The sequence below is a fragment of the Mauremys mutica genome, chromosome 14, assembly GCF_020497125.1.
Source record: "Mauremys mutica isolate MM-2020 ecotype Southern chromosome 14, ASM2049712v1, whole genome shotgun sequence".
In the NCBI taxonomy this organism is placed as follows: Eukaryota; Metazoa; Chordata; order Testudines; family Geoemydidae; genus Mauremys; species Mauremys mutica.
The window spans coordinates 13304041-13330771 of NC_059085.1; the positions used below are offsets into that span (position 1 = coordinate 13304041).

At 43.5% G+C, this 26731-nt stretch overlaps 1 protein-coding gene across 5 annotated transcripts in view; it reads right to left on the minus strand.

Moving 5' to 3' along the window:
• The window catches only part of NECAB2 (N-terminal EF-hand calcium binding protein 2), a 365795-nt gene that overhangs the window by 19641 nt on the left and 319423 nt on the right, over positions 1–26731 (minus strand). For 4 of the 5 annotated variants that reach the window (XM_044987368.1, XM_044987369.1, XM_044987365.1 and 1 more), the window contains 2 exons: positions 23192–23271; positions 3902–3958 (listed from right to left, as the gene is read on the minus strand). In XM_044987368.1, coding sequence (XP_044843303.1) covers positions 3902–3958; positions 23192–23271 — 137 coding nt within the window. The remainder of the gene's footprint in view (positions 1–3901; positions 3959–23191; positions 23272–26731) is intronic. The other variant, XM_044987367.1, reaches the window with a different exon arrangement.

The following is a 26731-nucleotide window of genomic DNA, read 5'->3' on the forward strand; positions in this document are numbered from 1 at the left end:
ACCCAATGGGGTGAAATCTTTAGAAGACATGCAAGCTTTGTAAAAGACTACAGAAACTACCAGCCTGCTTCAGATCAGTGGTGGTTCTATTCAGTATCATGTCTCTAGTGCTAGAGATTCAATGCTTCAGAGGAAGGGGATAGAAACCTCATACTAGACAAATATGGAAAAATCTATTCAAAGGGAAGATTCTTCTTAACACCCTTCACTCAGAACCTAGAAGCAGGAAGGTTTACAGCTCTTCCACCTTTAAAACAAAATACATTCAGATCCTATCTAATGTAACTGTGCATGTTCTCATTAGCCATATAAACATCCAAACCTTTCTTGAATCCCAACAAACTCTTGGCCTCAATTATGTCAAATGCCAATGAGTTCCGCATGCTACATCTGCACAAAGTTAAAGAAAAAAAATCATATATATTTTTTGGTCTGTGTTCTTTGGAGGAAAGCATAGGTTTCCAGATAGCTGTTTGATACACCAGCACTCCTTAGAAATTGCCCCAGATATCCCAAACGCAGTACACCACATGAGCTATTTCCCTGGTCTTTCTGCAGGGTGATAAGCATACTCCTATCACAAAGCACTGTGTGTTATATCAGGACCCCACCGTTTCTAACATTTTTAACAAGTCCCTGCGCTCAGCGCTCTGACTTAACAAGGACAATGAATCAGTATTTGAGGAACGCTTCGCCGCTGCTGCAGGTTGATTAGAGTTCTGACACCCGTAATAAATAGAGGATAAGGACAGAGGATCCCAGCCTTTCAGGCTGTTTTTCCCTAAAGCAAACGTGAAACGTGCCCAGTTCATGAAGAGTCTCCATTTGTATTCCTTTGTCCTTTAGAGTCCAACCATGCCAAGCCCTGAAGCGGTGGGCTTGTGATGCACAGGATAAATGCCCTGCCCTTCATTAGGCAGGATGTCGCGGTGAGGGCACATGAAGACAACAATTGCTCCAACTCCGACAAGCAAGAAAAAAGCCAATATTTAAACTGTGACTCTTTAGACTGGGTGCCGATCTGCTGATTAGACTGCATTGGTATGTGCTTGTCCAGATGTGCGCTGTCCATTTCTCCAGCACTGTGATAATGGGCTACATAAAATGTCATAGGGCTCTGTTCTCACCATAAGCATAACTTCTCATTATCTTGGATTTTCACTTCATTTTGAAGAGGTGCCATGAGGGGAATCCCTGTTTGCTGGCTGTCCTCAGGTGCCTCTGCTAAAGGAGGACTTGCCAGTGTGAAAGGTAAGGTGGGGAGGGCACAGGAAAAGTTCATGCAGTCTATCCTATTCTACAGAGGTTCTTACATCGCTCTCATCTTCACAGTATCTGCCTCCAGTTTCCATGAAATTTGGAGGGAGACGAGATGACTCCTCCCCTAGCCACAGGGAGCCAGACTGCTCTGGGAGAAGGCTGACCTATCCCTACCCATGCAGTAATGGGGAGATCTTGGTGGACGTATGGTGGATTTTGGTGCCTGCTGGCAACCAAATGGCAGTTCACAGCCCCAAGGGACCATTCCTGGAATTGGGAATGGCTGGAATGCAGAGGCTCTCCAGCCACAATCTTTTAACCACAACCCTGGGGGGCTGTGGATTTTGTAGTATCTTCCTGGCAGTGTGAGTTCCTCCCCCCAACATCCCCCTGCCAAGCTCTCTCTCAGCACCACATAGACCCCCCTAACTTTCACACTTTTGCCAGTGTGAAAAAGTCTCTCGAGTAACATCATAAACCCCCAGTCGTGAACTGCAGATCTCTCTAAGCCTTGGGAGTCTTCCAGCATCACTGGAAGCTTCTAGCAAGGCCCCTGCTCTGCTTTTGAGTATTAACTAGAAATGGATCCAAACCACAAAGCTTGGATCTGAACCCAAACTCCAAAGTCTGGCTTCGTTTTGGTTCAAGCCCCTCTTAGTTACTAGTAAGTAAATCTATTCTGCTTATTTTCACCACACTCCTCAGCCAGAATGCAGCAGACTGCAGCATTTTTATCACCTGCACGTTTTAAAACAAAGACAAGTGTTTTGCAATGTACGATCTAGCAGAGCTGAGCAAATAGTGCAAAACATTTTATGGGAATTTTTGTTCACATTTTAAAATAAAGTTCCTTACAGCCATGTTCACAACCTCTTTTGGTTAATTTTCTGCAAACAAATATTATTAGACATATTGTGTTAGTGCCTAGAAGTCCCAAATGAGATCTGCATGCCACTATGTTGGGTCCTCTACAAACACACAGTAAGAGACAGCCTCTGCCCTGAAGTCCTGACCCTCCAAGCTGTTCTGGCACATATGGGCTTGGGAAACAAATGTCAGAGATGCCTGTATGAGTATTTATGAAAACAGAGCTCTATATTTATGTTTGCAAATGATTGTGCTCAGAATGCTTGCATGATCATCCATTCACAAAATAAACATAATGGCAAGTGAAGTACGTGTCCAGTCATGACTAAGCAGCACATCTAATATTTTGAATGTTGAGAAATTGTGAGGAACCCCTCAAGTGAAAAAAAAATGCAAGGAGCTATTTACCAATGGCATTCAAACAACTAATAAATAGGAGAATCTACAACCTACTCACAGATGGTCAATAAGCCGAAAAATAAGTGACATTCAAATCATTTCTTTGCTCGCACAACTACTGTTGATGTTGGTATCAATGCACAAAAACACCACAGTAGTGACAAGTATACAGAAAAACAAACCCACAGCATCTAGCCATGAGGTGTATTTATTCTCCTGGCTGAGTTCCCTTTCTAAAGACAAAGTCTCCTTCTGCATACTCTCTAGGGCCCATTCTTTCATGGCACAAGCTGAATGGCAGCAGTTTCTGATAACAAGGTTTTGACAGTGGCAGGATTGGTTAGCCTCCTACCTTAGCACACAAAACAACTTGAGACAAAAAAGCCATATTTTTCAATGTGCTGTACTGTATATTCTGTACTGATAGATTGTCATTCATCTGCTGCTGCAGACACAGAAAAGGTGCACATCTAGATTTGTTTTGCAAATAGAAAACTCTTAGTGTCATGCAGTTGACTATGGCAAAAGAGGTCAATGAAGCTCTTCGGGATGCAAATGTTTAATTGTCATTTCCCAATTCAATCGTCAAATCATTTCAGGAATTCTAAATAATCCATTTTTTTTCCATGGGAGGATCCATTTGCTTAAATTCACATATAGAAACAGCACTGCTGATTCAAGGAAGTATTAATGAGCAACTTCATTTGATACAGTTACTCACTCTATTGATTTCCAGAAAAGGTTAATGTTTGCTTCTCTGAGAAATCCTGAACATAAAGAGAAGTGGGAATCACTCTTCACAACTCGTAGGTATAGAGTTGTTGGAAAAGAAAGCTCTGCCCATTTACAGCTAACTCAGGGGTTCTCAACTGGGTGTTGTGACCCCTCAGGAGGTCACGAGGTTATTTCATGGTGGGTTGCGAGCTGTCAGCCTCCACCCCAAATCCCACTTTGCTGCCAGCATTTAGAATGGTGTTAAATATATTAAAAAGTGTTTTTAATTAATGGGGGGAGGGTCACACTCAGAGGCTTGCTGTGTGAAAGGGGTCACCAGTATATAAGTTTGAGAACCACTGAGCTAACGGAAAGTTTTCATGGGAAGAAAAACAGATAACGGGTGGTATTTCTGAGCCAACGCTTCGTCATGCTGAAGAGTGACATCACATGACACAGTAACCACAGGAGTCCAAAAGAGGAGACTTTCCTCTTGGTTTAAGTTGACCTTTAGAGCCACAGCTTTAGCAGGAAGAGGCTGAGTGTGACATGCCAAATATGCTCATGCATGCATTCATATTTGCATATTCAAACACATATTTGCATATGCAAACAGAGGCTTTCATATTTGCAGGGACAGATCCCATTTGTGCATACTCACTGTGCAAGCTGTGCTTTCGCTGTCTGACAGCCTCTGGTGCAGGTCAAACCAGAGAGTCTGAAAAAATGCAGAAAATACAAAAACCATTATAATTGCCATAAACGAGTTAAAATGAATGGTAAAGGTCTCTGTCACGGTTGCAAGGTTAGCTGTCCTGTTCTGAGTGCACCCCTTCAGGTGTCTGACCTCAGTCCTTTCCCTCTCCTGGACTGGAATTTCACAGTTCTCCTACTCTGAGCCAAAGCCAGGGGCAACAACACCCAGTATATCAACCATGCTTACCCAGCCGGTCTGACTGGGTTCAGCATCTGCAGTCCTTCCCTGTGGTGTATACAGCCAAACTGCCTTCTTAGAAGTACAGCATTGCTTAGTCTCACAGTAACAGCAGAGAACTTAGAGAAAAAAGGATTTAAAAACAACAGTCTACACACATGGCCTTCTAGCTGACAGTCCTAGCAGCCAGTGATGGTCACCTAGGCAGGGCATCTGTTGGAGGAATCATTTTGGGGAAGTTTTATGACCTGTGCTGTACAGTACAGGAGGGCAGGCTAGAGGATCACAGTGGCTCCTTCTGGCCTTGGAATCTATGATTTTTTTTGCATTTTTACAATGAAGATGGACTGATCTGGAGAGGAAAGTTCTCCATTTATTCACAGAAGAGGAGTTACACCGGTTGTGTCAGTGTTGACATGGGCTGGAGGCAGTGTGGGCTGACGGTTAGGACTCAAGAGACCTGTGTTTAATTCCCGCCTCAGTCACTGGTTTACTGGGTGAAGCTCTTCGGGATGCAAATGTTTAATTGTCATTTCCCAATTCAATCGCCAAATCATTTCAGGAATTCTAAATAATCAATTTTTTAGAAAGGGAAAGCCACTTTTCCTCTCTCAGTGCCTCAGTTTCCCCATCTGTCAAGTGGGGATAATGATACTGCCCTCCTTTGTAAAGTGCTTTGAGATTTACAGACAAAAAGCACTAGATAAGGCCCAGATATTATTATATTATTTTTAGCCTCTCCTATGATGTGGTCACTTGTCTACTAGAGACTAGCTGCACACACTGCCACAATTCACTTGATAGGGACCAAACAGCTGACTTCCTAGTCACAACCAATATGGGTTAGATTTTTACCACACAAGGCTCCATATCTCACTAGCAATCCTCTTAACCATCCAGTTGTACCATCCGAAGTAAATTTGCATGCATACACTGTTTGCTCCCAATAACAAGCTGAACAAATTAGTTCAACTCCTCTTAAAAGCCAAACTTATGCAATTATTTTATCACCTTAATACCATGAATACTAATGGAGTATTTAAAGCAGGAGTGTGAGCAATGGAACCCTCCTTGTGTCTTTTATTTATCACTTTCAACACCTACCGCCATTTAGCACTTTCAAAAAACATTTCCCCAGTGTGAGCCGTGGAAGTCATTTCCCCAGTGATCTGCACAAAAGGCAGAGTACATAGAGACACCGCACATAATGTTATCTGCCAGTGACAGCTATCCAGCTCTCTAAGCGTCTGAATCTGAAAAATCCAACGCCCAATCAGTTAGTTTGAGGCCAATCTCAGGGCTGCACGTTTGCAAGTTGCAAACAGATTCGGACATTAGAATTTTTTCTGTTTTTTTGTGGTGGGACCAGACTTCTGAGCACATCATTTGTCCTTCGAGGGCAGAAGAGAGAATTGCTATTCATTGCCTTATCAAGGAGAGGAGAAAATAAGACAGGAGTCAAGAGTGCCGGCCACACGTCAGCTGGGGAAGATAGTTAACATTGCTAGGCTTCTTGTGCTGTACTGCATTCAATAATTCCAGCGCCTCATTCTCACCTTCAAGGCTCTGCATGAACTAACCACTGCCATCATCCCTTCTTTCATTTCTACCTCCTGCCCCATTCGTTGTGTATGCTCCTCCTTCCTTCCCTCTCCATCTCTCACCCTTTGCTCCATAACTTCAGCCATCCTGCTTCTTGAGGCCTGGCCCTGCAACCCACATGCATTTGTTTAACTTTACTACTGTGCTTCCAACAGGACTACTTATGCCTGTGATTGGTGCCTAAGGCCCCCTCTCTTGATATAAACTCACATAAAGCCTCCCCACTGCAACCTACTTCTTCCAGGAATTTTGAGCACCTCACCCTCCTCACTAACAATCTCTGCACACCCTCCCTTGGCTAAACTGTTGCACTATGTCGTTTCTTGAGTCTGTTTGTCTACCGAGAGTGCATCAAGGCTGGCAATGTGTTCTCCTGCATCCCACACTGAGTTGCGGGGAATCTCCCCTTTCAAATGGTATAAAACCTCCCATTTCTATCTCCAAAGGGTCAGGAGATCGAAGCCCTTAAAAGTGCATATGCAAGACTGGATATTCTCCAAATGTTGGATGTGGCCACTTGTCACATTCGGGAGACCCAAGGGACCATTTCTATGGTAGGCTGATTTCAGATAAAATGGTGACTAAGACTTGAAACATTAGCAGTAGTTGCAGAGGGAGATGGCTCAATGGGCAGAGGGCAGGTGAGGACATGAAAGATGCATGATAAATACAATTTACCACCCAAATATAATCTCCACCTATGTGATGTATATATTGATATAGAACTAGGCAGGAATCCAACAACAACAGGTGTTTCTCACGCACTGCTGCCTTGTGCAATGTGCATCTTACACAACATTTGAATTAGGTCACCTTTACTATTCCCTCATCCCCCCCATGCACCCTAGTCTGAACCCTGTATGAAAGCAACTGATCTTGTCTCTAAATGATCTCTCAGCTGTGTGCTTAACTGGTGTCCTGAATTACAGATTTCTCATATGAAAGAAAGTTAGGACCCTTCACGCGTATATACAGTCTAAGATCAATAAAGAAGGAATCGACTTTTTCCCTTAACCTCTTTTATTAATGGCCTGTAGATATGGTGAGATTGGAAAATGCGGTTAGTGCTGTTTGCCAACAGAGAAATACGATGTATTACTGTATAATATCAACCAACATTACAAAATTAAAATCAGAGATACAGTATGTATTACAGCATCTGTGTGTACAGTAGTGGGTTAAGTTACCTCCAGATATATCAGGTACTGTGGGAACATGGGTATTGGGAAGTTAGGTGGATAAAACCCTATTCTCTTGCTAGGAGAACTACCAGGTCTTTAAAATCTCTGAAGCCAGAGTAATGCCTGCATAGAATTATCCCAGGCTGCAATGGGTTTTATATATCAGTGTGTGATTGGCATTTTTAATCCCGTCTTAGCACACTGAACAGAGATACTGAAGTCAGTAACGCAAGGAAGTTTCTTCACTGTGCAGACCTAATGGGGCTCTTATTGTATAACTCAAAATGTTGCTTGCTGAACAGCGAAGTTACCTTGAGCAGATTTTCAGGACGTTAATTTCTTATTTTACTGATCCAGACATTGCTTGGGATGCCAGCCCCAGCTCAGAGCACCCCTTCTTTCCAGGCTGCCACATACAACCTGTTTGCCCCTGAAGTGCCCTTGCTTTGTTAACCAAACCAAGCAATCAACGAGGCAAACCTGGCACATACTGAATCAACAGAAGAGCAAGTGGTGTTTGTAAAGAAGCCTTTCATTTATTTCTCCTCTGGCCTTCAGTTGGTAAACGCTGTAATAGGTACATGAGGTGCTTTAAAAGAAGGGGTGTTTGAAGACTTTTCAGTTAAGAAACTGCATCTCAGAGGATTCTCTGGGTCGGGAGGCTTATGTGGAAAGAGGCAGGCAGGCTTTAGGGGCATGATTGCAGCAAGTCAGCATCATTCTTCATCAATCCAGCCTTCAATTCATCACTTAACAAGCACTATCTTGGTGGTAGAATAAGAGAGAGAAAGATGCTGGGTGAGTTTACATTTGGAAGGCTACTGTGTTTTAGTAAAGTTTGGTTTATAGACCAGCCACATTAAGGTTCCTATTTACACTGCTTTGCTGTGTCTGGAACAGAACAGAATCAGATTTTAGATATTCTATGCAATGAGCAAGGAAAGAAATCAGCTATTACAGACGGGTGAATGTACAAGGCTGCTAATTTGATATGATGCTCCATGATAAGACGACCTGAGTCAGGTCTATAGTTTGCACACAGTTTTAACCCTGGGCCAAATCCTTAGCTTGCCTCAAGCCAGCCTCCATATTTGTACGCACTCATTTTGTGTGCACAAAACCTGCATTTGCACCTGTAAAGGTGCAAGTTGGATAGCAGTATGTGCAATGGCCTGATGTGTGCACATCATGCAGTATTGCAAGAACAAAGGTGGAGGATACATCTAAAAAATACCGCCCTTTAGGTTGTCACTAGCTATCCTCAGAGCATTTACAAAGTTCCAGGTCAATGCAATGCAATTAAAATAAAATAAAACCCACCTACAGTAGGTGCATTGGGAAAGACTGGCCCGTGTGCAAGTACTCCATGCTATTTCCCATCTCCCTTTCATTAACATGTTAGGGAACTTTTCAAGATAGAAAACTGGGGTGAGGGAAAAGTAGAATCAGTTAAAGGAAAAATGCCTGGGTCCTACATGTTCAAAGTGCTCTGTTCTGCCACACAGGTCCAGCTCCAATCCTTAACTCACCAGGATTGCAAGGAGCGGAATCATCGCAAGCTACAAGGACAAGTAAGTGCCTTGTTATAAAAGATAGCCTCAAGTTGCATAATTCGGCTTGAAACTGCCTCAGAGTTCAAGTGTTTGATGAGCTGGGCTTTCAGGTCAGATTACTCCCTAGACAAACTAGCAACAACATAATTTTACTGTATATCAGACAGATACTTGTATGTGAAACACCAGCCACCCAACAAAAATCTAACTATAACAAAGCCAACAGGAGAAACAAGATAGACTGGTAAACAAATACCAGCTTGAAACTGGGCTTCAATATCCCACCTCCCCAGCAACAGCACAAACAGCCCTGCAGACATAAAACCCAACAGAAAACTGACTTTTGCCCAATAGAAGACTGCCAGCAAGCCATGGTGTATATTAAAAGGGAAGGGCTTTTAGAAGAGAAAAGCCTGAATCCTGTATTATAGTTTCAGAGATTTTTAAGATCGGAGCATTAGATCACCTAGTCCAGGGGTCCCCAACGCAGTGCCCGAGGGCGCCATGGCGCCCCGCCGGGGCATCTAAGTGCGCCCACGTACTGGCCAGCTGATGAGCATCCACCAAAATGCTGCCAAAATTCGGCGGCGACGCCTCTGGATGACGCTGCTTGTCAGCAGCATTTCAGCAGATGCTTGTCTACCGCCACGGTCCTCCGGGACTTGTCGTCTGGTGCCCGCCAGACGAAAAAGGTTGGGGACCGCTGATCTAGTCTGATCTCCTGAATAGCACAGGCCAGAGATTTGTATCCAGTTACTTCTTTATTGAGCCAACTAATTTGAATCTGACTAAATTATATTTTCCAGAAAAACATCCAGTCTTGATCTGAAGACTTCAAGGGATGAAGAATCCATCCTTTCCCTTGGCAGTTTGTTCCAATGATTAATCTTCTCAAGACTATACCTTGAGCTCACCAGCCAATTAAAGAGCATATAACTTCAGAGCTCGAGAGAAACCTGGGGCAGTCCTTCCAGACTGAGAGGAAATAGTGGCATCAAAATAAGGCCTTAAGAATGGAGTGGAAAATAAGGGAAACAGGAAGAAGGAACAGGGTTTCTCTCCTTCAACACCTTCATTTCCCCAAGTTAAGGCATCAGAAATGTACAGAGTAAAAGACAGCAAGAAACAGCACATCGAAATGCAGGCATTATATCACCAGTTCAGCCATGTTGCTTCCTGGTACATGAGGTAGGAGTCAGCCTTGCTCTTTGAGAATAATAAAAAGTGAATAAAAGTAATGGTAGAAAAACCAGCCCCAGGGCATTCGACAACTGCATTCTGTTGCCTTGACAACCAATTTTCTAAAAATATTGTCAAGATGAATATTACTTACAGAGCTGCCTTAAGTTGTTATGACAACACAAGGTGAATGATTAAATCCAGTATTGATATGAACACTTTCCCCCACCCATGTCTTTCTGCAGTCTCCATTACTCCAAGTGTGTACTGTAGATATCCAGTGGAAGCCCTGAGGAGCCTGTCCTATATTCATTTAATTAGACTAATTTTGAGGTCCACCCCCTCAACTATATGATCATTTTGTGGATCACTTCATAACCTGATCCTCATTTCAAACCACTTGATGATACATCTCCCCGTTCCAAGCTCCCATCTTCCCTATGGCATATTCTATCTGTTCCAACAGTGCAGAGGCCACAACTGGATTGAGCTTCAACTCAGACTTAAGCTATAACTTTCTGATGTTTGAGTTTTTTATTTGATATCAACATTTAATGGTGTCCAAGCCCTAGATAACAATAACTCCGTACAGCCCTGCTGTGAATTCTGCTTACAGAATTTAGGATACAGCAAGTATGGTATACTTTTTACTCAAGGAGCTGGAGCTAATAGAGGAGGCATCTGAGCCTCTAGCTATTATCTTTGGAAAATCATGGGAGACGGGAGAGATTCCAGAAGACTGGAAAAGAGCAAACATAGTGCCCATCTATAAAAAGGGAAATAAAAACAGTTTAACTTCTGTGCCAGGGAAGATAATGGAGCAAGTAATTAAGGAAATCATCTGCAAACACTTGGAAGGTGGTAAGGTGATAGGGAATAGCCAGCATGGATTTGTAAAGAACAAATCGTGTCAAACCAATCTGATAGCTTTCTTTGATAGGATAACGAGTCTTGTGGATAAGGGAGAAGCGGTGGATGTGGTATACCTAGACTTTAGTAAGGCATTTGATACGGTTCCACATGATATTCTTATCAATAAACTAGGCAAATACAATGTAGATGGGGCTACTATAAGGTGGGTGCATAACTGGCTGGATAACCATACTCAGAGAGGAGTTATTAATGGTTCCCAATCCTGCTGGAAAGGTATAACGAGTGGGGTTCCGCAGGGGTCTGTTTTGGGACCGGCTCTGTTCAATATCTTCATCAACGACTTAGATATTGGCATAGAAAGTTCGCTTATTAAGTTTGCAGATGATCCCAAACTGGGAGGGATTGCAACTGCTTTGGAGGACAGGGTCATAATTCAAAATGATCTGGACAAATAGGAGAAATGGTCTGAGGTAAACAGGATGAAGTTTAACAAAGACAAATGCAAAGTGCTCCACTTAGGAAGGAACAATCAGTTTCACACATACAAAATGGGAAAAGACTGTCTAGGAAGGAGTACGGCAGAAAGGGATCTAGGGGTTATAGTGGACCACAAGCTAAATATGAGTCAACAGTGTGATGCTGTTGCAAAAAAAGCAAACGTGATTCTGGGATGCATTAACAGGTGTGTTGTGAGCAAGACACAAGAAGTCATTCTTCCGCTCTACTCTGCGCTGGTTAGGCCTCAACTGGAGTATTGTGTCCAGTTCTGGGCACCGCATTTCAAGAAAGACGTGGGGAAATTGGAGAGGGTCCAGAGAAGAGCAACAAGAATGATTAAAGGTCTTGAGAACATGACCTATGGAGGAAGGCTGAAAGAATTGGGTTTGTTTAGTTTGGAAAAGAGAAGACTGAGAGGGGATATGATAGCAGTTTTCAGGTATCTAAAAGGGTGTTGTCAGGAGGAAGGAGAAAACTTGTTCACCTTAGCCTCTAATGCTAGAACAGGAAGCAATGGGCTTAAACTGCAGCAAGGGAGCTTTAGCTTGGACATTAGGAAAAACTTCCTAACTGTCAGGGTGGTTAAACACTGGAATAAATTGCCTAGGGAGGTTGTGGAATCTCCATCTCTGGAGAGTAGGTTAGATAACTGTCTATCAGGGATGGTCTAGACAGTATTTAGTCCTGCCATGAGGGCAGGGGACTGGACTCGATGACCTCTCGAGGTCCCTTCCAGTCCTAGAATCTATGAATCTATGAATAACTGCCATGTCTGAATGGCAGGCCACGGGTGTTCACTGATATAGGAATATAGGATTCTTTAAAATATTTCTGTTTTTTTAATGTATGCAGTGTTGTTGTAGCCATGTTGATCTCAGGGTATTAGAGAGACAAAGTGGGGGAGGTAGTATCTTTACCAGACCAACTTTAAAATTGGTCCAGTAAAAGATATTACTTCCCTGACCTTGTCTTTCTGCTTATGTAACTTTCTTTAAGCCACTGGGCTGGAAATAATCAGGATGAGGAATTCTACACACTTTTTATTTTAATTTTTCATAACAAGCCATTGTGGCATTTTTAAAGCAGGGCCCAGGCGTCCCACGACTCATTCTATCTGTGATATATTATTAGATTTGTGACTGTTCTGCACTGGCATGTGCTGTTAAAATTCAAAGGGCATGGCAAGGACAGAAGATATCCAGCAGAACTAGAGGGAGTGAAGAGTTCCTAGTACACCCAAAGGAGATGTTCCTTTCTGCACTGTTTGTCCCAGAAGTTATACTGCAACAGAGATGCTAAGGACTGAATAGCCATTATAGACTGAACTACCTTCACCTCGAGAGATGGCTTATTCAGGTCAAGGGGAAGCAGTTCAATGGGCCAGCAGGAGGAGAAGTTTGCATGGGCACTGCCTGGACTGCACCTTTTCAGAGGGCATGTCTACGCTACAAGTGCTACATCGGCACAGATGCAGCTATGACGCTGTAGCTCTGTAGCATAGACACTTCCCACATTAATGGACAGGGTTTTTCCATCAGTCTAGTTAATTCACCTCTCTGAGAGGCAGTAACCAGGTGAACAGAAGAATTCTGCCATCGACCTAACTGCAATGTACACTGGGGGTTAGATCAACCTAACTACAGGACAGGACATTTTTCACAGCCCTGAATGACATAGCTAGATTGATTTAAATTTTAAGTGTAGACCAGGGAGGCAGGCTGGATATGTACTTTTTCCTCTAGAGGTCTGCCAGTCCTATCCAGCATACCCAATCACTGCATCCCTCAGACACTTCATTTACCAGGATCGCTGCTGGGAAATCAGTCAGGTAGAAGATTCCCCATAACACACCTTCATGTAATATTAGTGATTGTTCTGGACATTTACTCAGGTGCTGGACCTAAGGGTTCTGGAGATGCTGCTGCAGCCCCTGGCTCTAAGTAGTAATAACAACCCAAATACAGGGTTACTGCCTTCAGCACCCCCACTATACAAACTGTTTCAGCACCACTGCACGGCAGGATTGCTGTAGTCAGCCCTGAGCCTTCCACATGTATCAGCCACACATTGTCTCCAGGTGGCCACCACGACATTCCCCTCACAGGCTGAGAGTGCCAAGCTGGGACACAAATTTCCCTTGAAATCGGGCACTGGCAGTTTACATCTGAACAGCTTTAGAGGTAACGAGAAATCAACCCTCCCTTTTCTAGGAGGATGAAGAGTAAAAGAGAAGCTGTTGTGGGAGGCAGCACATTTCCCAGCATTCCAATTGGCAGGTCACAATTCAGCTGTGGAAAGCTCCACCCCATTTCAGACTCCAGAGCAGTCAGCATCAGTCATAGGTCCTGGTTACTACTAGCACTGAGCCCCTTGTGTTTTGAGACTATTGACCCCTCTCATCACTGCAGAAATCCTTCCTGCCAGGAGTCCCACACGGTAGCAATAATATTAACAGTTCAACAAGCAACCCCACCTCTTCCCCACCAATGGTGGCAATTTTTAATCACTCGCAACTCCTTGACTTAATCGCGAATCAAAACAAGCTCTCACAGCAGTCATGGGGTTGCACCACTTCGTTCTATGAGAAGGAATCTCACTGGCACTGCCGTTCGGCTGTCATTAATATCTGTTTGTTTGCACTAATGAAAAGCCGCTCATGAAGAGACAGAGTTACAAGCTAAATAAAGAGAAAAGGATCTGCATACAATGGTACAAGTGTTAGTGGAGACTGAAGCTAGCAGGGAGAGAGAGCGTGTGTGTATCTAAGTCTTATGTCGTCTAATAAGTTAGGTGGGGTGAAATTGGCCCTTTGCGCCAGTGTGCAGAGGGCCAATACAAGGTATATGCATCATTTTAAGTCCACCCAAACCTATTTTGAAGGCATAGATGGTGCACAGCATTTCTGGCAGCCCTCCGTACAGGAGTGAATATCACCCATGGACAACAAATACGCAAAAGAAATACAGGGGTTCCAGAAGTGGAGGCTTTGGATCTCCAAACTTCATCTCCTCCACCCAATTTCCAAGGATATAAGAGATATGCCGACCAAGTCTGAATCACGTGACTGCGCACCTTTGCAGATGGGTCATCATGAAATAGTTGGGGGAATGGTACCCAGAATATGTGGCTTCCTCCCTCAGTCCTGCTCAGAGAGCCGGTGCTTTCTTGGTTACAGTTAGCTGTGTGCCATGCTGGCTCCTCCTCAGTGACAGACTGCCGCCTGCAGCTGCAACCACATCAGGAACGACGTGTGTGAGAGAGAAAAGAGCTGGAGTGAAAATGCTTTGGGTGCTGCATACTGAAAGGGACATCACAAGGAAGTAAAACGTTGGAGGGAAGGGAAGAAGGAAGGGCATGTCTTCCTCATCCTGCCCATAATGGTTTTATTTCTGGTTTGACTGCAGGGCCCAGATCTGATGCATCCTTACATCCTTCCCTGAAGGGAACCTTCTCATGGTAGAGCCTTCAGAATATGGCTTCCTCCAATTTACTGCTCTTGACCTCTGTTTAAGGATCACCTGCTATCTACCAAGGGTTCTCAGGTTACCTGCCCTGAAGTATTCATTCATCAACAAATGCTACCTGGATCTCCTCTCTAAAAAGTTCAAAAGTCAGGATATAAAGGATGGACCATATCATCTATTTCCTTCACAGAATCACAGAAAAATTAGGGTTGAAAGAGACCTCAGGAGGTCATCTAGTCCAACCCCCTGCACAAAGCAGGACCAAGCCCAACCTCTTCAGCTTGTCTAGACCACAACCTGAAGAGCTGTATATACCTACCTACCTACTGATCTGACAGAGCCCTGTCTCCCCAGGTCATGCTGCCCCAGTGCAGATCAACAGATGTGCTTGAACCAAAGCAATTATCAATTGCCCTGCTCTGTTCATTCCCACTGAAACATCTGGCACCGGCCACTGTCAGAAGCCAGGATATTGGGCTAGAAGGAGCACTAGTCTGAGCCAGTATGGGCACTCTTATGGTTTCATTCAAAATTTCTATTAAAATTGCAAGAACATTTTAGAAAATACAAAAATTGGTGAGTTTTAAACTCTGCAAAAGAGAAACAACTTTCAAATTCCATATTTGTTTGTGTGTGTGTGAAATCTCTTGCCCAGCCCACTGTAGCTATATTGAATTATGAGTTACACTGCTGCACTTTAGCGAGGCTGAAGCATTAATTTTCTTGTATTTTTAAGTAACTTCAAGGGAGCCTGGTGTGTGTGGATTGCTGCCCATTTTTAGCATTTATATACATTTAAATAAATAAATGTACCACAAAACTTTTTAAAATTGTGTGTGACCTACCGTACCCTCGACATGACTGATCTCTTGTTTACCCACATTAATGAATGAGTTTGCGATTGTTTGGAATTCTATTTACTGGTTTTTCTAAAAGCATTTTTTAGCGTATAAAGAGAAAAATAGAAACATCAGCAACAATTTGAAAAGAAAACTGAAGCAATTATTCTTTTCTATTGACCGTGTAAACACATGGTTATGAAGATGTGAAGGGAAAAAATAAAAACCCTGCCGAAAGAAAACCAGCAACAAGAAGAAATATGGAGAGCTGTCATCACTAATAGCAATCTCAATTGTTGCTCTCTATTTCGTGCAAGCCATATACCACAGCGGTTCAGAAAAATAAATGTGTTCTTCCACAGCAGACGTAGAACCATTTTCTAAAATACTAGGCAGGTATTTGGGGCCAGTTTTGATTTCTGAGGATTTATTTATACTTGCTGCATCTAATGGACACTGCGACCTTTTGGGCCAGATTCTGGACTCCCCTCCACGCACACACAAATTAAAATGGGCTATTTGCATAAATATTTTTCATTTTCTCATGAGGTCTCTTCACAAATGTAACAGGAATGGCAAAATGTCAGGGAAAATTGGACAAACTAGTGAAAGGAACCTTAAAGGGAGACCTGACAACTGAGGAAAAGCTAAACCCTCTTTGGGAACACAGCCCCTTTGAGAGACTCTCAAATATCAAACAAACTAGGCTTGTGAAATTTACCAGTTCATAAGGAAAGCAGAGGCATGTTGCGATCTCAAAGAGACATGCTGCTTTTTCTCTCCTCTTGAAAGCATCTTTTGTGTTTCTCATTTTCAAACACAAGGATGTGGTACTACAGTCCCTCTGCGGAGGCCTCCATCACTCTATTTTCCTACCCAGCTCAGCGAATAGCATGCAGGGGACTAGCTGTGGGGTTAGGGGCTGAGAGGGGGGTGAGGTATGTGTGTGTGGGTGTTAATTAGTCTCCTCCATTGGAAAAATGCAAATCAAAACTAAAGAGTTATTTATTTGTGGTTACGAAGCGCCAGGGCCGCCCAGAGGATTCTGGGGGCCTGAGGCAAAGCGGGGGAGCTGCGGCGCTTGTACTCACCTGGCAGCGGTCCGGGTCTTCGGCGGCATTTCGGCAGTGGGGGGCCCTTCAGTCACTCCGCGTCTTCGGCAGCACTGAAGAGCCCCCCGCTGCCGAAATGCCACTGAAGACCTGGACCGCTGCTGGGCCAGGGCTCATGGGGCATTTCAGCGGCAGGGGATCCTTCAGTTGCTCTGCGTCTTCAGCAGCACTGAAGGCCCCCCCAGCCCCCGCCGAAGACCCGGACCGCTGCCGGGCCAGGGCTTGCGGGGCCCCTGTGGGGCCCGGGGCAAATTGCCCCACTTGCCCTCCCGCCCCGGGCGGCCTTGCGAAGCACCCATCCAGCATTCTGAGTTGAACTAGAGCAGTGGCTCCCAACGGGAAGTTCACAAAATGTTACAGGGGGTTCTCAGGAAAAAATTCCCTAATGGCGGACAGAGCTGTCCCTAGGGACCCCAGGCAGCACAGGGCCAGCAGCCCGGAGTCCCTGGAGTTCCAAGAGCTAAGCAGATCAAAGCAAGCCTGCCTATCACACTGAGGAGATTTCAACTTCAAGACTCCTTATAAGAAATGGAAAGGGAGGTGGATATTTTTTGCTGTTTTTAAAATGAAATAGGCAGCTAGTATTGTTTTTAAAATTATTATGAAGAACAAGTTTAAGCTTTGTTGTAATGTGCGCTGTTTGCCTGGACTGCTCAAGACCTGAATGCTTGTGTAGGAGGAACTCTTTGAGCTGGCTTCTTAAATACCTTCCTGCTGTTTCACATCTGATACTCCTTGATGAAACATAGGAGCCTTGTCTTATAACAGGCTTATTCAAAGTGATACAAGCTACGGAAGTGAGATCTTGGAAGAGTGTTGCCGTTTTCATAATGTAATAAAAATACTGTAGTGATAAATAATAATTAATAATAAATAATGTGTAATAAGCATGTCTTAAAAACAAATTTTATATTTCCAAGCTCACTGGTCTTGTAATTTATATTCAGGAAAAGGAGAAAATCCCTGGAAATATTCATTTTTAGGAGGGGGTTTGGGAACCATTGGACAAGAAGAACCACAATACAATTCAATAGGCTGAAGGACCACAATGGGATTTGCTCCCTGTACAAACTGCTACCTTCACAGCTTATTAGAACTACAGGAAAAGGGAAAAAAGCATTTTGGAGAACATCAGTTCCCACCAGCATTTCCATCACAACAATAAATCAGTGCTGCAATCAGCCCCCAATCATCTTTCTCCTACCCCAAGGAGAGCTGTGACAATAAATCCTGTACAATCATTAAAGGCCTTGTCCTCACTGCTAAGAAACGTGTCTTTTACCTCAGGGTAACTAACATGCATGGAGCTTTCTTGAGATAAAAACAGTGAAGACCAAGCACTTCAGTTTAACTGAGAGGTAAATAGAGTTAGTGGTGATGAGTTACCTGGTGGTAAAACTGAAGTACCTTGTTTTTACCTCGGGACAGCTCACAAACATCAGTCACCCTGAGATAAAAAAAGCACCTTTGTTAGCAGTGAAGACAAGGCCTTTATCTGATCTCTGGCAGACCAAGGAAGGAAGGGAGTTCCAGAGCCAGAGAAACCCCAGAGAATGCCTTGCTATCAGTCCTCTGCCATTTATATATTCAGAAGGGGCTGATAGCTCACATGACATTTTAAAGTCTCATTTTTTTAGTTTTACAAAAAAAATTTTTAAATGAGTGTTTGGTTATGGTTGAAAAAAACAAAGTTTTGAAAGAAATGAAAATTATCCATGAAAACTGCAACTGCAACGAAGCCGCGGGACCAGCGGACCCTCCGCAGGCAGCCTGCCTGCCGTGCTTGGGGTGGCAAAATGCCTAGAGGTGCCCCTGACAAGAATTGGTTTGCATTCAGTGTCCCAATTACTTCCAGAAATCAGGACCATTTGCAAATGTGTGGCTTGTGCCACACAAAAAAAAGCACACACAAAAAGGCAACCAATGGCTGTATTACAAGACACTATGGAAAGTATCAGGGGAATGGTGGAGACAATTCAGATGCTGTGGCAAAAAGTAAGCAAACAATTCTGAGATTGAACTGTAGAAGGAGGGATAGTTCAGTGGTTTGAGCATTAGACTGCTAAACCCAGGGTTGTGAGTTCAATTCTTGAGGGGACCATTTAGGGATCTGGGGCAAAAATCTGCCTAGTGATTGGTCCTGCTTTGAGCAGGGGGTTGGACTAGATGATCTCCTGTGGTCCCTTCCAACCCTGACATTCTATGATATTGCTCCATCACTGTAGCTGGGATGAATAAGACTATGCTTGGAATAGATTTGACTACTTATAAATGGAGAAAGAAAACTTTACAGAAACAAAGAGGATTGCTTCAGTTAATAATTGGAAATGGAAGTAAATGTTTTAATTGCTTATGGGGGATGCAGAAGCTAGGTCTGTGGACCTCTCTTTTCTAGAGAAGCATAGTATTTGCATAGAGATTTCCAAAGTAGTTTAAACTTTTACTTATGCTTTAACTGCTATTATTTGCTTTTGCATTTAAACTGAGGTTGACATTTGCAGTACTTTTGCAGTATCAATCTACTGCTTTGGCAGACCTTTATCTGAGGCTTAACTTTTACTTTATCTAGTATTAGAGGAGGTTACTTTGGAAAGGGAGTATTTCCTCTATTCTCTTCTATTCCTTTGCCATGGAATGTGTCTGGTTACTGGGGTCTAAGACTATTTTAAGTTACTGTAAAATTATTACATTTTTATTAAATACTTTCTGCAGTGACACTGTGTAAAGATGCAGTTTTACTTTTCAATCACTAGATGGAGTCAGAAAGCCTAAAACAAGGTCTTTCTCTTTTAAAGTTATTGTTAAATATCATCTCACTTTACAGTTCTGTAGATATGTTTTATATGTTTTTTTTTCAGTTTTCCTAGTTTTCTTGGGGCTGTAATGGGTGTATTCTGCCTATGACATTTTCAGCCATCTAGAGCAAGCCTGACATTGATTCACTGATGAATTCACTACAATCAACTATGCCATTAGACACGTCCTCAAGGCAATTTACACTTTGATTGGCTGGAATTCCAGTAGTTCCTTTTCTCCTCCCTCAAACTCATGTGATTTATCTCCCTTCTATCATAAGCAAAGTAACCCATCTATAAAGGGATAAGGATACTTCTGGTCAAAATTCTTCTAATTTTCATAAAGACAGAAAAATTAAAAAAAAATCCAGAATTTTTTTCCATTTACTTTTTTCTTCTTTTCCTGTCACGCTTAGAGAATGATCAACATTTTAGTTTTAACCGGATGCTTTTGGTAACTTTTTTCTGTGGTTTTCAACCAGCACCAATACCCACCCTGGAGAGATCACTTCCCCTCCACATATGATGATGTTGCATTTGGGACCAACAGTGGTCTACCAAGTCTACCGTTTTTACCCATAGATTCCAGATTTCTTGCCTGTTCTCCCAGCCTATAAGGAAACTCACGTAACATACTAGCTTTTCGGATGTGGGGCTCAGCCCTCAACATGAGGGGATTGTATCTGTAGTGGGAGTGTAATTTGACCATGTTAAGAAATATACCTGGCACCTTGATATTTGATCATCTTCCATCTCCCTGGCTTCTCTGAATTAACAGTATTCAAACTCAAGCCTCCTCACAAAACAGCTCTAAGCAAATATTTCTCTCTCTCTTGTTGTATTGTCTATTATTCTCATTTGATCTTTTTTCAATTTGGAAATCTGAAAGGAGAATTCCCTGGGGCTGCTTTGAAATTTTCCATATGGTTTCCCCCAAGGTCAGAGAGCAAACACTTCTCAGCTCTTGGGTTTTTAAGGCTTTCCTGAAATCCCAGCATGCTGAAAATGTCAATGTACTTTTGAACCAAAACGTAAGAAGATCCGGGAGGAGGCAAAGCTAGCACAGAAGATCTTTGAGAGCTAGCCAAGGTCTGGTTAACCCTCCACAGGAAAGGTGTTGGGGTCTACCAAGTCCATGGCACAATTGAAGAAGCAACCGGATTTCTTAGAAGTTGAGTACCTCTGAAGAATCTTCCAACATACGGCTTTATGGATAATTAAAGCACTAGAAGAAGAGATGCATGTTAAACTGGAGGCAGGTGTGCCTTGCCTTTCTAAGCCCCAGGATAAGGTACCAGCCATCCAGGAAGAGCAACAGACTGTAGGCAAAACTGCATCAGTTGAAACAAGGGAGGTTAAAAGCATCAGGCACATATCCATGGTGCTAATTAAAGAAAATGACTCACCAGCCAAGAAGAAGAGTGAGGAACAAATCAAACTATATGTTAGCACCTGAAGTTATCAATGGCACCAAAACCAGATTCATTTGAACTCACTAGAACTTAAAGTGTGGCTCTGCTCCAGGAGGTAACTAAAAACAGGATAATGGGGCTTCACTTTTATTGTCTTCTCTGTAGCAAATTTGCTCACTTTACAAGTAAAAAGTATGTATTTTCCGACTGCAGACTCACCCTGTGTTATTTCTCCCTGGTCTTTTGGATTGCCCATTACCATCACTATTTTTTAATGGCTCCTGTTATTCCCAAGAATTATGATTATGGTATTTGAATAGTGACTTTCATCTAGAAGGATCCTAAAAAACTTTACAAACTGATTCATAGCAATGTAGGCTCATAATGTGACATGGAATTAAGTGAGAACTTCTTCATATAAATCGATGGCATGATATTTCCCAAAGCAATTATAAAAAAAAGTTCTGAGACATTGTGTGGGTTGGATTTATATTGTGTACACACACACACACACACACACACACACACACACACACACTAAAATCCTTCAGAAAAGTCTGTTAGCAGACTCAAAATCAATCACCATCAAGGACTTCAGCATGCAAGAGATCTCTGATGGACTGGTGGAGCTACTGTATTAGCTCAACACCCCTAATGAAATGCTAAATGAAAGCTCAGCTCAAAAATGCTGGAGGCAACTTACGCAGAGGCTGACAAGAGAACATGGTTTAAACAAGCCAGTCTTCTGTTGCTTTAAAATATACCGGTCAATCAACAGGCTTCTAGAACCTGGATATCTAGCAGTGACCAAAGCAGGGCTAATTTATCTCACTTAGAAAAGCTGCTGATTATAATGACAGCAGCACACAGACAGAATAATTGATAAGGAATGCTTAAAGATTACTTTTAAAAATGAATGACTGTAGATCTGTTGTAAGGGGCACACAGCTATTAGGGATGTTACTGAATTAAAAAGTGCTGACATTCTGTATAGCTTATTCAAGTGGTAAAGTTGAAGGCCTGACCCTACAAACACTTACTGCTGTGAGTATTTACTAAGAACAGCATGTGCAAGCAGCGCAATAGTAATTGTTTGAAGGATGATGCCCATACGGAGCATATCCAAGGCCTTCCTCTGAGCACCTAGTTTATGCCTACACTGTAATTAAAAACCCACAGCTAGCCTGTTCCAGCTGACTCAGGCTTGTGGAGCTCATGCAGAGGGGTTGTTTAATTATGGTGTAGACCAGTGGTCCCCAACTTTTTTTGTCTGGTGGGTGCCAGACGACGAGCCACGGAGGACTGTGGTGGTGGACGAGCCTCCGCCAAAATGCCACCGACAAGCGGCAATGTCAATAGGCGTCGCCGCTGAAATACCGCAGACAAGCAGCGTCATCCAGAGGCGTCACCACCAAAATGCCACCGATTTTTGGTGGCATTTCGTCGGTGGCATTTCATCGGCGACGCCTCTGGATGACGCTGCTTGTCGGCAGCATTTCAGGAGATGCTTGTCTGCCGGCCAGTACGCGGGCATACTTAGATGCCCCGGCGGGCACCACATTGGGGACCCTTGGTGTAGACATTTGGGCTTGGGTCCAGGCTCTAGGACCCTGCAAAGTGGAAGGGTCCCAGACCTCAAATGTCTACACCACAATTAAACAGTCCCTTAGCCCAAGCCAGGAGAGCCTCAATCAGCTGGCATGGACCAGCCATAGATGACTAATTGCAGTGTAAACATATCCATACAGTAGATCCAGAGCTGTTTTAATGGACAAGCAGAAGGAGGAGGTAGTATTACCGAGCACAGGGACAGTGACCCACTGCCACATGCCTACCCATCTTCACCCCAGTGTTTCTGGTGGGGGCGAGGGGCAAATAGGGATCCACAGAGACAACTTCCTTGTTCCTCTCAGCATGTTTGCCTAGCATCTGGCCCAGCTACTTGGGCCATGCCCTGGGTAGAGGATTTGCCCAAAAATGAATGACCAAATCAGGCTTCTTTTTTTTGGTTTGTGTGTTTGGTTTTTGGATATAAAAATTCCAGTGCAGCATTTGAAACCCAAATGCTGCAGCAATGTATTAGTGCACAAGGGCCAGAAACTGGTCTGTTTTCATTGCCCAAAGTTAGCAAAGTGCAACACGTAAGCACACACAGTAAAGAAACACCATAAATGGTGACAGGGGAATCGGATCCCTCAGTAGTAATTAACAAAGGTATCACTTTTAACGAGCAAGAAAAGTCATTTTTAAGAATGTGATTTTTAAATCGACAGCATCCCTTTCAATATTCTGAAACACCATCAACTGGCGATGCCCTTTTCGGTGGTGTGTTAACGTTTTTGTTGACTCAGACCCAGTGCGGTAACTGGCAAACTCTTGGGCATTGTCATGAGTACACAAATACTGAGGGAAAATGGTGGACAGGCCCCTTGGCTTAAGAATGCAGCATTCACAACAGGATAACTAGACTGTGGGCTTTTCTAGCCAAAACCTTGAAAAAGCCTCTTACCTTATTTTCCAATCTTCCAATCAGCTCAGCTAATCTGTTAATCTGAGCTTCCAGCCCTTCTTCCTTGGTTTCTGAGGAACCTAATGTAAGAAGCCAAGTATAAATACAGCAAAAAAAAAGAAGCCTGCACATACATATATACTTGGAGCATCTGATTAAGGTGCTTAAAAGCAGGTGGTTTCTTAGTTTTCCCTCAGAAAGGGCCTGATCCAACTCCCCAGGAAGTCAATGGAAAGACATTTGAGTTTAGTGCTGGTTTGAGCCTAGTACCAATACTTGAGCCTAAACCGAAGAGGGGACTAGAACTCACTGTTAAAAAGGGATATGTTTACACAGCAGCTGGGAGGTGCCATTCCCGGTGCAGGTGGGCATCACGCGCTTGCTCTGCTCAAGCCAGAACACTAGACATAGCAGTGTGGCTTTGGCGGCTGCAAAGTTATCACCAAGATTTAAACTTTCCCAAAGTCTGGATCTAGAGTGTTGGCTCAGGTCTGGGTTCGTATATAATTTTAATGGTCTCATTTGATCTCATTTCATTTTGAGCTCTTCAGCAGGAGATCAGCTCCCCTTCTTAAGGAAATGCAGGGGACTGCATTAATGTCCTATTCAAGTTAACTTCATGCTGATTCCCTGCACAAATCCCCACGCAGCATGTATATCAAATACCCAGCTCTGTGCCGGAAGGGCCTTCCCAGGGTCAACAGTCACACTTCAATCCTTACAGAAACAATAGCAGGCAGATTTTACACATTGTTCTCTGATTGTTCCCATCTGTAACCTGCCATTACCAGACATCCCTTGGCAGCTGCCTGGCCTCCAGGCAGTTTACATCTCACTTACAACACTGTAGAAGAAGATGAGGGTCAGGCATAGACAGACAAGATAGCCTGCAGAAGACCTGCCAGTATGGCGAAGGTTTCTTCTCAGTTACAGAAATCAGCTCTTGACTGAGAAACACTTTGCCAGAACCACCAGGGCAATGTTTACACCATTAAGCTGATGAGGCTGGACATTTGGGAATATGAGTTCAGTTCTCAGCCCTGCTGGCCTGAGGGCTTTGACATGCAGGATTTTTTGACTAGTTCATCAGGAAAGTCATTCCTTTGAGCAGCGAAGTGGCTTGTTGTGAGCAGTGAGGCTCTAGAGTGATTTTTTTGGAGACCCTTGTTAAAACACTGGCTCCAAACAGAAGGAAAAGATGGGATGCATCCTTGCCTCCGATAAGCTTAGCATGTGACCTCCTGTCCACACAGTATCTTCCGAAAAAGCATTTCCCATCTGGGGAGCTGCTCTGTCCTTTGCTGAGTAGGACTCCACTGCTCTCTAAATACTACGGCAAAAATCCAAACCCAGAACATTTACTCCTCTAGTTCCAAAAGACAAGGACCCAGAATGTGACAACCCTGGGAGTGTTTGTGACATTGCTACTGTTAAATGCTGTGGCAAGGGATCGGCAGTAAGCAAACGTATCGCAAACACGTTTGCTTTTGCCGGTGCTCTTCCCTGAGGACCAATTTAGTTAGGGTCTCTGTCACCGAGAACTGATGATTAGAAAGTGTGGAGGGATGGGGCTGAGGAAGCATTCTCCATATGTCTCATATCTCAACGTTTCTTCAAGCTTATTTGTTAACTGATGTGGAGAGGATTATGCTGACAGAAAGCACCATGGAAATGGATGTGGATCATTGCATCGCATAGTCCCATGAATATACCCAGCAGCTAGAGATGGGGTCAAGCAGCAAAAATTTGATCCTGACTTGCCCCAAATTTTGGGGTATTAGGGTTCAGGGATGTTTGAATCAGAGGTTGAGCTTTGACTCATTAGAGAGATGAGGGCCAGGTTCACATGTGAGTTTCCCCAAAGCTCAGGAGTGTTCTGAACCATGGCTGTAGTTTTAGAGGGGTCCTGTGATAATGTGTGTACACCACACAGGCAAGGAAAGGGTTAAGGTGGGCCTTGGGCCAGTTATGCTACCTGGCTGCATGTGCAGTGTGGACCAGAGGAATTAAAGATGAAGCCCCTCTGGGGAGCAGCTGGGTGGTGCTGTGACAAAAGGAAATCTGGAGCAGCAATGGAGGCTGGAGGCTGATGGCTGGCTGAGCTAGGGCAGCTGCTGGCCAGGCTCCAGGCTGGCAGTGTAGGCTGAGAGGGGTTGAGAGCTGGAGCTTGGAACTCAGCGACGGCTTAGGCTGGTGACTGGCTGGCTGGAAATACAGTCTGAGAGGGAAAGGCTGGAAGTTATGTTGGATAACGAGGGAGAAGAAACAAGGGATGAGGAATGGCTTCAGATTAGGAAGAAGAAAAGATTAGAAGTATCTGTATGTGGAGAAGAGGGAGCAGGCAGGGCTGGAAAAAAGAGTAAGGAAAAGGATCGACATTTTATAATGATCAATTTACTAGTTGAAGACGTAAAGATGGAAGATGTTAATCCCAGGAAAACAGTGGAATGGATTCGGTGACGTATCAGAGAGATAGTAAGAGCTGAAAGAATGCAGAGTGGAGATTCCTTAGCAGAATGTACATATAAGCAACAGGCTGAGAAACTTCTTAAACATACAATTTTAGGGAAAACAGAAGTAATTTGCCAGCTACCTAAATTTATGACAGAAGCAAAAAGGCGAAATATATGGGGTTCCCCTAGGCATGACTGAGGATGAAATTTAAAGGGGTACAGGGGAGGACCAAGTGCTGTTTGTTAAGTGATTGATTAGCAGGAGATGGGGAGACCACAACCATCCGAGTAACATTTAAAGGTGCAACGCCACCTGATAGGGTTAATACAGGCTATCAGTGCTTCCCGGTTACACCATATATCCCGGCCCCTTTGGGATGGTATAAAGGTCAAAGATTTGGGCAGGTGGCAGCTGCCTGAAAGGGGGAAATGAGGTGTGGTACTTGTGGAGGAGAACACTCACATGAGAGCTGTATGGAAGGACCCAAACTAAAATGCAGCAGCTGTGGGGATAAGCACAGTGCAGCATTCAAAGGGTGCATGGCAGTGGAATGAACTAGAGAGATACATAAAATTCAAATGATACGTAAAATATCCTATGCAGAAGCCACCGAAAGACATTCACAGTGAAATGTGGAGGAGGAGCAAAATGCCAGTGAGGGAAAGAGTTGCTGGGACAATGACATGCAATTCAGGGCAGGGCAGATAATCTAAGGGGAACAGATGAAGATGTACTGCTTGTAGGCAAAGAGGAATGTATAGCATGTATGATACAAGTGATTAATTTTACTTTACAGACAGGGGGAAAGACTGAAAGAATAAATATTATAACAAAAGTGGCAGAAAAGTATTGCATATAGGCAATCTCCAGATAGACCACATTCATGCAATTTTAAATGAAGGTAATAATGTAGTTCAAACAACATGGTTGTAATAGTTTTTCTGATTTAACACACATAGTTTAATAACACATTGCCAGGAGTTAAAGAAAACAGTGTTTGAAATGGAAAACAAACCTGATGTGACATGTATACAAGAAACATGGTGAGTGAGAAAACTTATGATTAGACTTCTAGGATATGATGTA